At 37.7% G+C, this 12208-nt stretch overlaps 2 protein-coding genes across 2 annotated transcripts in view; one reads left to right on the top strand and one right to left on the bottom strand.

Annotated features, from left to right (window-relative positions):
* Positions 1–8398, bottom strand: part of fam134c (family with sequence similarity 134 member C) — a 12967-nt gene extending 4569 nt beyond the window's left edge. The window contains exons 1-7 of the mRNA XM_015385931.1: positions 8287–8398; positions 7779–8055; positions 4294–4400; positions 4038–4068; positions 3820–3946; positions 3568–3652; positions 2923–3060 (exon numbers count right to left, since the gene is read on the bottom strand). Of these exons, the coding sequence (XP_015241417.1) occupies positions 2923–3060; positions 3568–3652; positions 3820–3946; positions 4038–4068; positions 4294–4400; positions 7779–8026 (736 nt within the window). The 5' untranslated portion in view covers positions 8027–8055; positions 8287–8398. The remainder of the gene's footprint in view (positions 1–2922; positions 3061–3567; positions 3653–3819; positions 3947–4037; positions 4069–4293; positions 4401–7778; positions 8056–8286) is intronic.
* Positions 8399–9284: 886 nt separating this feature from the next.
* tubg1 (tubulin gamma 1) overlaps positions 9285–12208 on the top strand; it is a 9243-nt gene continuing 6319 nt past the window's right edge. The window contains exons 1-2 of the mRNA XM_015385933.1: positions 9285–9487; positions 9814–9926. Of these exons, the coding sequence (XP_015241419.1) occupies positions 9439–9487; positions 9814–9926 (162 nt within the window). The 5' untranslated portion in view covers positions 9285–9438. The remainder of the gene's footprint in view (positions 9488–9813; positions 9927–12208) is intronic.

Genomic DNA, 12208 nt, shown 5'->3' with positions numbered 1-12208 from the left:
CCGATATTCAGTTTTAAGGCCGATACAGGCCGATACCGATAGGGGGCAGATTATATCGTGCATCCCTACATAACAGATTATAGGCACAGACTACAGCATAGGCATTGGCTAAGTTTTAAGTCAAACATGAATTTAAATTAAGACGGAGCGAAACCTTTGAATTGAAAGCCGCTCTGCGCTCCAATGCTCCGCCAACATGTTCTGGAGGGGACATTTTCCAGAACTGTTGAAACAGAGTCAGGGCTATAATATTAACCATGTCTTAATAAACTGAAGCATTAAGAGTTCTTTCCACTAAAACAGAGGCTATGTTTCCCCTGCTGGCCTTAATGCTGAATTTACATTTTTCCCCCTGAAAACTAACAATATTGCAAGGTTATTTACTTTGAAAATGTTGCCTTAATTTGACTCTAGTTAGAACAGCTTGTAGCTCCAAACAATAACAATGCTGTCATGTTCAGCATGCTTTGGTCCGGGAAACATGAAAGAAACACATGTAGTTTGAAGTGTTGTTGAACAAAAAGCCATTTAATATGTCAGTGAGGGCTTGGAGGTTAATGCGTGAATAAAAGAGTGAAACTGTTTTCTAGCATTTCATGACTACCGTTTTGGCAAACAGCTCAGCACAGAGGTATGCTTTGTTGCCAGGACACAGCCAGTAAGGATGTTAAAAACATCACAGAACTCTAAAATGTTGACAATCATGTTAGCACCCCTCCTCTCATTGCTCAATACACTTATAGCAGCGTGTTGTATTGCCTTGGAGAAAGGGGCAGATTACTGCATGCTGGGTAACCTCTTCAGCTTTGTAAAGTGTTGCGTTTTCAGGATTGTACACAAGCTTTGCACAGCTGTGCATCCAAACGACTGCTATACGAACCTTCCTATCAGACCTCAATAGGCTTCGCTCCATATATTAATGAGGGCTAACATTTCACTGTCAGTCCTCTGAGCGATGCTGCTGAAGCTGCAGTCCATCCCACTATATTGTTACTGACTGCTTTCACTTGTGTCTGCTGCAAAGTTGTGATAAACGTTAATGGAAAGTGACTTTGAATTGCATCCAACCCGCCTCTATTTTTCCCCACTGTAGTCACATTAAAAAAGATTTGTGACCTCATATAGAAGAGGTTCAAACAAGACTCCAATCTGAGAGTGGGGCCACTTTAGTGGAAAACTGCGTCTATTATATCGAGTTCAACTTATGACAAATAAAAGAGCCGTTAAGCAATGCTGTTCACCTTTTTGCTGATAAACCTGGACTAATCCAATAAAGTTGCAGCAAACCTTCACCTATGCCTAAAAAGATTTGTTCCACAGCAGATTTAAGTTTAAAGCCTCAATTTGATTTAACCAACATGCGTCTTTTTTGCAGAATTAACATCATAGTTTTAGAGCTCTGAAACACACACAGCCCTGATCTTACTGGTTCAACTAATGAAAGGAAACAGTAGGGGTGGAACGGTTAAAAAAATCCATGGTTCGGTTCGCGGTTCCGTGGTCACGGTTTTCAGTTCGGTTCGGTTCATGTTGATTGTTAGCCTGACATGTTGGTCATGTTGCCGTTAGCATAAACAAAACGTGTTGCACAATGCTTGCACACTGTTGCACTTTTATCCACAACTTTCTTTCCGTCGTCATCGTAGGTCACTCTAAATGCAAAGTGGTCCCATACAGCAGACCTATAAAGTGCTGCTGGCGCGTCTTCCAACTCCTGTTCTTTCCCACTCGCCATACCCACACAATTCTCCACAACAACTGATTTTTTTCTGCTACACCCGGCTACGCTGCTTCGCTTCTTCTTCTTCTTGTTTACTACTGGTGGTTGGCTTTGGTCGCAGTACCGCCACCTTCTGCTCTGGAGTGTAAACGCTTCGCCTATGAGAAAAAGGAGCAGCGCATGAACCGAACGCAACACAAGCGAACCGAACAGAGACAGTCGAACCGAACGGTTCGGACGGTTTTCATAAACCGTTCCATCCATAGGAAACAGTGAGGCGTAAAGCTTTAAAGTCGTAGGGAAACAGCTGTTCCAACAGCTGAATTCTGAATTCTCCCGAGTGGTGCACGACTTTACATGAGTGAATAAAGTGAATGTGATCGGTCGTTTATCAAGGGGGCAGGATTGTTGCGGCGGAAGATTCGCAAGCATGTTTGATTGTGGCCAGTTTCTCGGAAGCATCTTGCTAACCAGTTAGCAACTTAGTGCTAGTAGGTTCCCAAAGGGAAATTACATTGGGACCAAGTAGCACTAAATTGGTGAAACTACACTGTAAAGGAACGCTATGGACAGCGGAAACATGCTAGAGGAGGAGAGTTTTGTGTCGGAGGTCATGGATGAGTCTCCTCCGTCATACATTTTTTATTTAGAGGAGGAAAGCGGGGACAAAGTTGTTGTGGAAGAGGACGCCAGGGCGGCAGAAGCTTGGTTTGGTGCAGAAGGCTTACAGCCGTACATGTTTGAGCCCTTGCCTCGCACAACGCTGCCAGTTCTGTTAGTTATACGCCTGCTGAAGACACTGACGTCCATGCCTGTGAACACTGGGACGGAACTCAATGGGAAAGGAAATTATCCTTATTTCTTATTTCAACCGTTGCGTGTATTAGCTATGAAATCAGAATCCAGATGCCATGACCGAAAGAATTTGATTGACAGATGACAGTTAATATATATGATTCAAATTTAGGTGTACAAGCTGATGTATAATTAACTGGCCCAACCAAAACCCACAGATTTTAAAGACATATTTTTTTTAATAGAATTTTCTACATTTTGGAAAATATCGTCTGATAAAGAGTACATTTATATATATGTTTGAGCCAGAATGATTTGACATTTATTATATGATTTCCCTACAACTTTAAATAGCTTTATGGCTTTAAGGCTTTTAATTTATGAATAAAAATGCATGTGTAACTTACACTGATTATCAATGGGCTTTGACATCATATATCCACGAACACTGAAGTCCAGCCGCTGCAGGACTGGCTCCAGCCTGACATACAGATGCTGAAAGACCCGGTGATAGGCAGCCAGAGGGGCGAGTAGAGAGGCCAACACTAAAGCAGAAAGAAAAATGTCACCAGCAATTACAGGAGCGGATCTTTCTTTTCAGTTCATGTGACACAGAGTAATGTTCTGAGGATTTAAATTTAGATCCGAACAGATTTACTTTGCAGACTGTGTGGATAATCACATGCCTATTAGATTCTGTAAAGTGACAAACTGTTGTAGAGGGAAGTAAGGCATAACAAACAAGCTGTTACGGCTTGGTCCTCGCTGCTGAGCTTTGCAGCACACCAGTAAAAGGTCTGGAGATTAGCCCACTCTTTGTCTGACCTCCTTAGCTTCCTACCTAGCTGGCTGCCCTCTCTTGCTCCCGTCTTGTATGTCTCATCCCAGCTTTAATCACCTCACAGACCGGACCCTGGTACCAGGGGCCCCACAGATCTGATTTCATCACCCATGCATTTTTAATCACTCTTCAGGCTAAAATTACCTGCAAACACAGCCTTATAATAGAGTGTGGGTCTGTAGTCAGAACTGGTTAAGCTACTGGGACTCACATGCAAAGTAGAAGAGCACCAATCCAGGAATGTAGTATCCAATCATAGCCAAGCAGGAGAAAACTCCACAGATCAGGACACAGAACTGTCAGAAAAACAAGACATGTATTGTTTAAGGTCAGAGACCCAACAAAATGTTTACCACCAGAGATTTTAATTATCTGGATGGATAACTATTGAAAGAAACATGCCTGTAAAGGGGATAAAGCATTTATTTATGAAGTTATTGTAGATTCAGTGTGTGATTCTCACATTGCCAGGGTTTTGTCGTTTGTATTCCACCATGCTGGATGTGAAAATGGACGAACTGACCCAGACCTCTGCTAAGTGATGGCACAGTTCAGGCACACTGAGGATGCCGGGTTGCACCAGACCCCAGCTGGATAAACACAATGCTTTAAAATTAAGAGCTGAACGGATGCAGCGAAAAATAACAGTCACAGAAATTAGCTGTGGAAAGTAAAACAAACCTCTCATTTTCTGTTTCTTCCAACTTTCTGACTGTGGGTAGAAAGAAAACATTTAAAAGTTATCTTAAATATTTCATGTTAAAATTTGTATATGTCTATATGAATGAAATGTGATGCTAGCTAGACTCAAAACTGTGGAGTCTGTAAGAAAATGTTGTATTATTGTGAATAATAAAACGTATCCATAATATAAATGTACCCTTAAAGTCTGTTTAAATTGTGTAAACATATTTTGTATAAATAAAGATTCAAGCACCTCTAATTTCTGGCCAGATCTTATTCCTCCAGGTATCAGCAAATACAAGCACAGCCAGGCCTGTCGCCAGCAGGAACAGCAAACGCAGTGAAGTCAAAGCAAAGAACCTGCCGGGAAAATCAGACAGAAAATCCCAAACAAACAATTCAGAGAAGCCTGAATGTAGAAAGTTGCATAATTGAACAGCTATGTTCAGAGTTCACCGGACCACAAAACCCTTAAGGGTCGCCCTTCTGTTCCTTTGAATCACAAGAAATAAACTGTTTTAGACCTAGCCAAAAATAACATACTTTTATGTCCAAAACAAAATGGAAACAGAATCTATATTGAGGAAAATACATCATAAGAGACAAGAGATCACTGGACCAGAGAAGGATTGCCTGAGACTTTTCCCTAATATTGACCCTTCATGGCCGCGCTGCAAAAGCCAACAGATTGGGGGTTCAAAGTGCAGCATGGGGGCCATTTTCTACCCCTTAATCACAGTTAAAGAATGGGATACATCCAATTGTCCAGCTGAAGTGGTAGATGAAAATAAATATTTTTGATCCATTTTCAGGAAACAGACTTTTATTTTTAACTTTCTCCAAAACTAAGTATTGACACTTCTTAAAGCTAATTTTTTATGGCTAGTTTTTTTAGTAGGGTTAAACATTATGGCCCAAACCTACTATATTATGATATATTTCTTAACCCTGTAATGCCAAATGTATCATATTTGATACATACGGTTTCCGTAATGTTTTGCGTCTAACACCTTTTGCATAATTTAATGGTAAAAATTTTGCTCAAAATCCTATTGTACTCAATCAGATATACCTGATAACAGAGGGCAGAAGACTACACAAAAAATAATCTTGACTTATCGGATAGTAATAAATTATTAATATCAAAAATGTATTTCTGTTTTTTCTTTTTACATATTTTGTTAAAAGGCCAAATAAGGACTTCAAACCAAAAAAAGTAATTTTCTGTTTTGTTTTATTCTTGGATCAGGCTTTAAAGGGTTAATTTCAGTTTATACAATATAATTTTTATATTGATATAAGCGTTATAAAAGCATCTGAGGGATGGCCAAGAATGCCAATAACAGCTTCCTGTAAAAACTTATCACTATTATTTTGTTATGTTTATGAAATGCTTGCAATGCAACATTTTTAAAATATTTTCTTCAAGTAAAAACAAATTAAAGCCGGAACATCACTCAGAGACAAATGTTTACACACAGACTGTAATGAACATTAAAATATCAGAAATTTAATTTTCCCATCATCGAATAAAATTGCAATATATATGCAAATTAAGTAACTGTCCATCCCTACTTTTAATCCACTTTAAAAGCCAGCATACAAACGTTGAGTGACTTTCATTGAAAAGTAGAGAGAGGCACACTCTTTTATGAAACCTGGCTTAATAAAGCAACATTAAACCATTTTCTGTTACTGATCCTGGAAATAAACACACTGAATAATAAAATCTAGACAAAGATACCCAATCAGAAATGTTTATGATGTTGTTTTTTCTCTTGTAAGGCAAACCAGAGAAACCCTTTTTTATGTTTGGCATCTATAATCATTTACAGATATCAGACAAATGTAATGTGATGTTGTTGTTTTGTTTTGTTACTCTGAGCCCAGTTTGTTACACATTTGGATTCAAGATGTATGGTTTCCACTAGAATTATAGAAAAAAAAATATAAGTGCTTAAAGGCTCTTTGCATGGATGTGATAAAACCTTATAAATGTTTTTAGTACACTATTTAATTCAATGTTATATAAAGTTTACTCTCAATACTTCATAATAGTCAGTTACCATTTGAAGTTGTAACTGAGTATGTCTTTGTCACCTGCGGATGGGTTTGGAGGCGGCTGTCATTAGTGGGAGGGAAAGTGGGACCTTTTTCTTCCGTGTTACCATCTATTAATTCTGTTTTTACTGTGTATTGTTTTTTAGTTCCATAATAAAAAAAAAGAATGATATAACTTTTTGCCTAAAAGGGAAAAAAAAAAAAAAAAAAATTTTAGCAATTTGCATCTACAGCGCAATTATAACACAATTTATTTTCCACATCTCAGGGATTATTTTAAGCTTCATAGTGCTGTTTTGATCAAAGATCATAAAAGTCGTAAACTGTTGAACCAAAGAGTGCTGCAGGTTTTGGTCAGCCTTAAGTAGGGCTGCAACTAACGATTACTTTGCAAACCGATTAAAAAAATCCAGTTTCACTCACTCATGACGTGAAACTGGAGTCGACATTCGCTGCTGAAGTTGGATTAGAATTTCGGTAGAATTTCCCCAGTGAGCTATTCATTTCTACATTGGGGTTTGTTGACAAGTTTTTTGCTTTTTTTTTTCTTAAAAAAAAAAAATCATATCAATATTCAAAAATTAAACTTTTCTGAACTTTTGGGGACATTAAAAACTAAATGCTGTCATTGACATTTTTGTTTTGTCTTTTGTTGCATCAGCTAATTAATCTATCAGCACAACCTGTCATTTTATTAATCGATTAAATCCTTGAAGAAGATTTTTTAAGAAATTAAACCAGGGTAAAAACTAAAATGTTGCCACTTGAGTTCTTGATAGTGCATATTGGCAGACGAAAATGTTTTTTTTTTTTAATAATTAATGCAAAACGTTTCTTATATATTTTTACAATTTGATATAACTATTGCTCTAAGTGGGTTCCTCTGTCAGTTAAAGGCATGTTTTTTCTCTATACTCCATTTAACAATTAACTGATTACTAAATTAGTTGATGATTATTTAAATAATCATTTAATCCGATTAGTTGTTTCAGCCCTAGCCAAAAGATTCATTGAAAGAACTTTCTGGGCGCAGATATTTACATATAAAAAACAAATCAAGAATCTTGCAATAAGTATGACTTATTGATATTACACTCAAAACTAAAGCTGCCTTTCCATTGTAGTTTGTGTTCAATCAAAAATAAAACAGAAACGCCTTGAAAAATGGAATGACCCAATCTATTCAGCTCTGAAAGGCTGAACTCCAACACTACTGTGGCCAGTCATGCTTTCTTTGCATGTCCCATATCAGTGCGATTTGCAATTCAAGTATCAACCCTCCAAACCAAATGAAAAACCTTCAATAAATCACATCTACTTATAATGGATTTATGTTTTTTTTTTAACTAATAACACACTTTGGAAGTTTATTGCATACTCTAAATACGTACTAGTCTTCAATGCATTTAATCACAGTGAAGTTACAAACTCATAAGTCTCTGGATTTAATAAGTGAAACTCAGAATGGGAATTAACTTCATCTTGTGATACCTATGAGGAAAAAAATGTTAAGAAGATAATCCTACATTTAACCACGTTGGTGTGTCCATAAATAGAACAGCCGCTCTGCCTTTAACTTAAAATGACAGGTGAAATACTTGCACCACCTGTTTGCAGGCATGTCTGGAAATAGGTCTGAACCTAAAACTACACTATTACATGGAGATGAAAACTTACCAGAATACAATGTTGACAACAATGTAGAGAAGGACACTGTGGAAAGGTCGTTCCCACACCAGAACAGACTGTAGGTAGGTCAGGACGGGTTCGTAGGGCCCCAGCTTGGACAGAAGAGCCACTCTGACAGCCCGCACCTGGCTGTCTCTCTCACTGGAGCTCGGACGACTCCGCAGGCAGATACTAGACCCATCGGTGTAGGACCAACCTTCCATGGAGGCCTCACCCATCGCCCCCGTGTGCAACATCTCAGAGTCTCCCGTTGATAAAACAAAGCCTGTAAAATAAAGATTGAATAAAGGGAACTGGAACGAGGTAAACCGCTTTATGAGGCACGACAGCGCCTCGATCCGTTCACAGCACTGACGCTAACGGATGAGGCTAACACCGCGAGATAGACCAGCCGAAAAATCGTATTCACGGTATATAATTAGACCCCTTTCTATATTAAAAGCGACCATATATGAAAAGACTAATTTCGCATTTTTCATAAGAAGCTGACACTTACTATTTAGCCATTTCTACCCAGAAATGTAGCACTCTCTTCAAAAATTGTCAATATGGCGTGTCCTGTTTTTCCAACTGCACAGCTCGCCAATCAGAATCCAGAGAAACAATTGCGTCATGTTGCGTTCAGGTAAAGTAGGATTATCTTATCTAGCTAAGACTCTTTTCAAAATAAATTGTCAGATCCGGCCAACACCATTAGACAGTGGATACGGTTTAGATAAAATACACAAGTTATAGACTAGAGTAAAAATGTGTTTTCCTACAAATTGAAAAAGCTTATTGTTTACACATAAATACTGACCTATATGCGTTTTTGTAGAATTTAACAAAAATAGGGCTACAGAATGTCTGTGAGAACCTAATATCAGTTGAAACGTCACACGTGATCCAGGTCTCACACTTATATAGAATAATAATATTTTAATGTTTATTTATTAAATTTTAGAGAATGATCAAATATGTTCAAAGTATGATTTTCTGTATAAATAAATAAAATAAAATAAAAATAATAGTGAAGAATACATGAGGGTCAAGAAAAAAAATCCAGTACTGCTTCCGTAAAGCGCCTTCAAATTAAAACACAGTGCAACTAAAATCCTAAGAAGTTGGGAGGATAGGTTCCCCACATTTTGTCGTGATAAACAAGCTACCAGTTTAGCTTTTAATAAATATGTTATAACACTAAAGGCATATTTTGGATATTTTTTAGGCAATATATCGTCCAGTGCAAAATACTGGAACACCCAAGTAAACTCGTCTTGTCAGCTCGAATAGTCCGCACCATTGCTAAGTCGGCGCACCAAAAGGTAGGCGGGCGGCTAAAAAACAAACAACAACAACAACAAACATCTGGGTTTTACTCTTTACTATCCGTTTACCATCAGAATTTTTAAAATTATTTATCTCTGGTTCATATTTTAATATGAGCAACAATGATTCAAATTAATCGTTTAATCTCACTTGTCTATACTTATATCGAGGTCACGCCTCCTTGACCGGCGAGTGGAAAACGACCCAACCCAGCGCCAAGCGGGAACGAGCGGGCAGTTGATGGTGATCTGTCGAAAACAGAGACAATTACAGCTGCCGACATTGAAAAGAAATCGCTAGCCCTTCTGCTAGCTGTACAAGGAGCAACTGAAGACTGAACATGCCGCGGGAAATTATAACTCTTCAGCTTGGACAGTGCGGAAACCAAAGTATGTTACGGAAGGGAATTGCTAACTTGCTGGATAAACGCAGACTGTATGGCAGAAGAACATTCTCTACATTATACTCTACCTGATCTATTAGATTGTGTGCTAAATTGAAGCTAGTTATACAGATAGCTAATTCAGCTATAACGTGTTTTCTTTATTTAAATGCTATTTTGTGTTAGCTTAACGGCTAACGGGCCAATGTGATGAGTTAGCCGTTACAGCTAAGTAGATAGCAAGTTCAATTATGTTAGTGTTTTCTTGGTTTATTTAACACATCTGTTAATGTAAAGCGCTTGTCGTCTTTTTTTTTTTTTTTTTTTTTGCAGTCGGCTTTGAATTTTGGAAGCAGCTGTGTGCAGAGCATGGCATCAGTCCAGAGGGGATCGTAGAGGAGTTTGCAACTGAAGGGACGGACAGGAAGGATGTGTTCTTTTATCAGGTAAATGCATCATCAGCTGAAGTAAACAGAAAAATATAGATATATAGAGGTATAAACATGAACCATTCTTTATCTGAAAATTCAGTGTTATTAATTTTCTCAGTTGTTCACAATAAACAACCCAGCCTTATGCTTTTCAATGAAGTAGAGTAGCATGGAGCTCATTTATTTTTGGTCACTAGGTTTAAAGCTTAAAACTCCCCTGTGATTTACAGCTGTTAAAAAAAGAAAAACAAATCTGCACTTTCCAATATGCATCTGGGCTGAAGATATAAGATCATACGTTTTGTGTTTGTGTGTGTATTTTGTTGACAAGTTTATTGCACAAGATACAATACATTTTGCTAGAATACCTAAAAACAAAACTAAGTGTTGTTATTACAAACCACAAAGCAATCATAACAAATCAGTATACCCACTAATACCCTTCCAGCATGGTGGTGAGAGCTCATTTTGAAATCTTTATAGTTTGCAGGTATTTTAATAATAATAAATTAACTTTTATTGATCTGACGTTGGACAAATGTACCTCTGCATTTAACCCATCTCCTTGGGTAGCAGGGGGCTGCCACGGTGGGATGCCTTTGGGAACAATTGGGGTTTAAGGTTCTTGCTCAGAGAGCCGGAGTGGGTTTGAAACTCACAACCTTGGGATTCCAATCTCTATGTTCTAACCACTAGGCCGCCACTCCCCCTTCATTTTCAATTAAACCGTGCATGATAAAGTATCTCCGCAATTTATGAGGCCATGTACGTCAGTTAGGGATTGCTTCAATACTAAAACATTCAATAATCCTGATAAAAAATAATTCTGTGGAAAACGACTGAATAGGAGAAGATTGTAGATAGAAAATGACACAGTAAACTTTAAGATCTTCATCCCAAAGGAATGTTGGTATGAATCACTGATATCATAAGGAACAGAAGTTGGGTTTTTGTTGCTAAAGTGATTCTGGACTTTCCTTTGTTGCACTGCTACACTTTAGCTTGGCTAGAATAGAGATCTGCATTATGGAGGTGGCAAAAATGATTCCTGACTCCAAACCTCGGCTTGCATTTATGCTTAAATGGAAATTAAGTTAACAGATAACAGATAAAGAATTAAACTTTCTGGTTGTTCGTATGTTTAAATTATTTAGATGATTAAATGTATATTTACTCCTGATTATGGGAGGCATTTGTCCTTGACTAGAGGTGGAAATTTCATTAGGAAGACATGAGATCCTTTTTAGGTACAATATTATGGTTCATAGGAAATTTGAAACAATCAGAAAGTGTAACTTAAACTTGCTGCTACAGGTGAAACTTGACAAACTGAAAAACAGTCTACAAATACTAAAATACAATCTGCAGTGAGCCAGGGCTGCTTTTACTTCTCTAGATCTACTCTGTTAGGAATACAGCTGACACTGAAACTAATTCTGAAACTTTATTCTCACATTTTCATGTATTTGACTATATTTTGTAAATGTAAGCTGATGTGTTACACAAGCGGGTGTGTTGCTCCGAAAGGCATTTATACCAAAATAAGCACACTCTTATCAACAAACAGCATCCATTTATCGATCTTTTGGAAATAAAGACTCCAATTATCTCGAAGAATCATGAAGAAATCGCATCTGTTTGATATTTGCTACAGATTTAGTACCAATCAATCCCGCCTCCCATGATGTAATTTATGTTAGCTATTGTTTTTCCCCTGATTCCACAGATTTATTGTCCCAAAGAAAAAATAAATGCCATAGTTTTCAGGCCTTCAGGGAGTTTTCATAAAATTTTCAAAGTTTGAAGCTTACCTGTTTGCAAACAGCGCTGCGTGCTTGTTTCCGCTGATGAAGTTTTCTGTAGGGACGTTAGATATTCCACCATATTCCGGAGGAAAATTAGGGCGTAAAAAAGCCATACATTCCCAAAAAAGGGTGTACAATTTCTAATGTTTTTAGTAAAGGGTGTACTATAGTACGGCCGTACTTATTGCTACATAAAAGCCTGTACACTGTTAGTTAAAGTCCTCTGTTTTACTTTTTTTTTCTTTTTAGAAATATTCAATTCAATACAGTTTATTTATATACCGCCATGTCACAAAACATGTCATCTCAAGGCACTTTATAGTTCAACCAGATCATACAGTCAAATTGATTCAAAGTTTTCTATCTCAGGAAAACCAGTTGATTGCATCAAATCATTGACTCAAATTCAATCCCTCACACTCAGCATGCTTGTAGCGACAGTGGAGAGGAAAAACTCCCTTTTAACAGGAAGAAACCTCCCGCAGAACCAGG

This window comes from Cyprinodon variegatus, unplaced genomic scaffold (genome assembly GCF_000732505.1).
Source record: "Cyprinodon variegatus isolate N-32 unplaced genomic scaffold, C_variegatus-1.0 Scaffold352, whole genome shotgun sequence".
In the NCBI taxonomy this organism is placed as follows: domain Eukaryota; kingdom Metazoa; phylum Chordata; class Actinopteri; order Cyprinodontiformes; family Cyprinodontidae; genus Cyprinodon; species Cyprinodon variegatus.
Note: the sequence above shows the minus strand (reverse complement) of the source record. Positions and strands in the feature narration are given on the sequence as shown.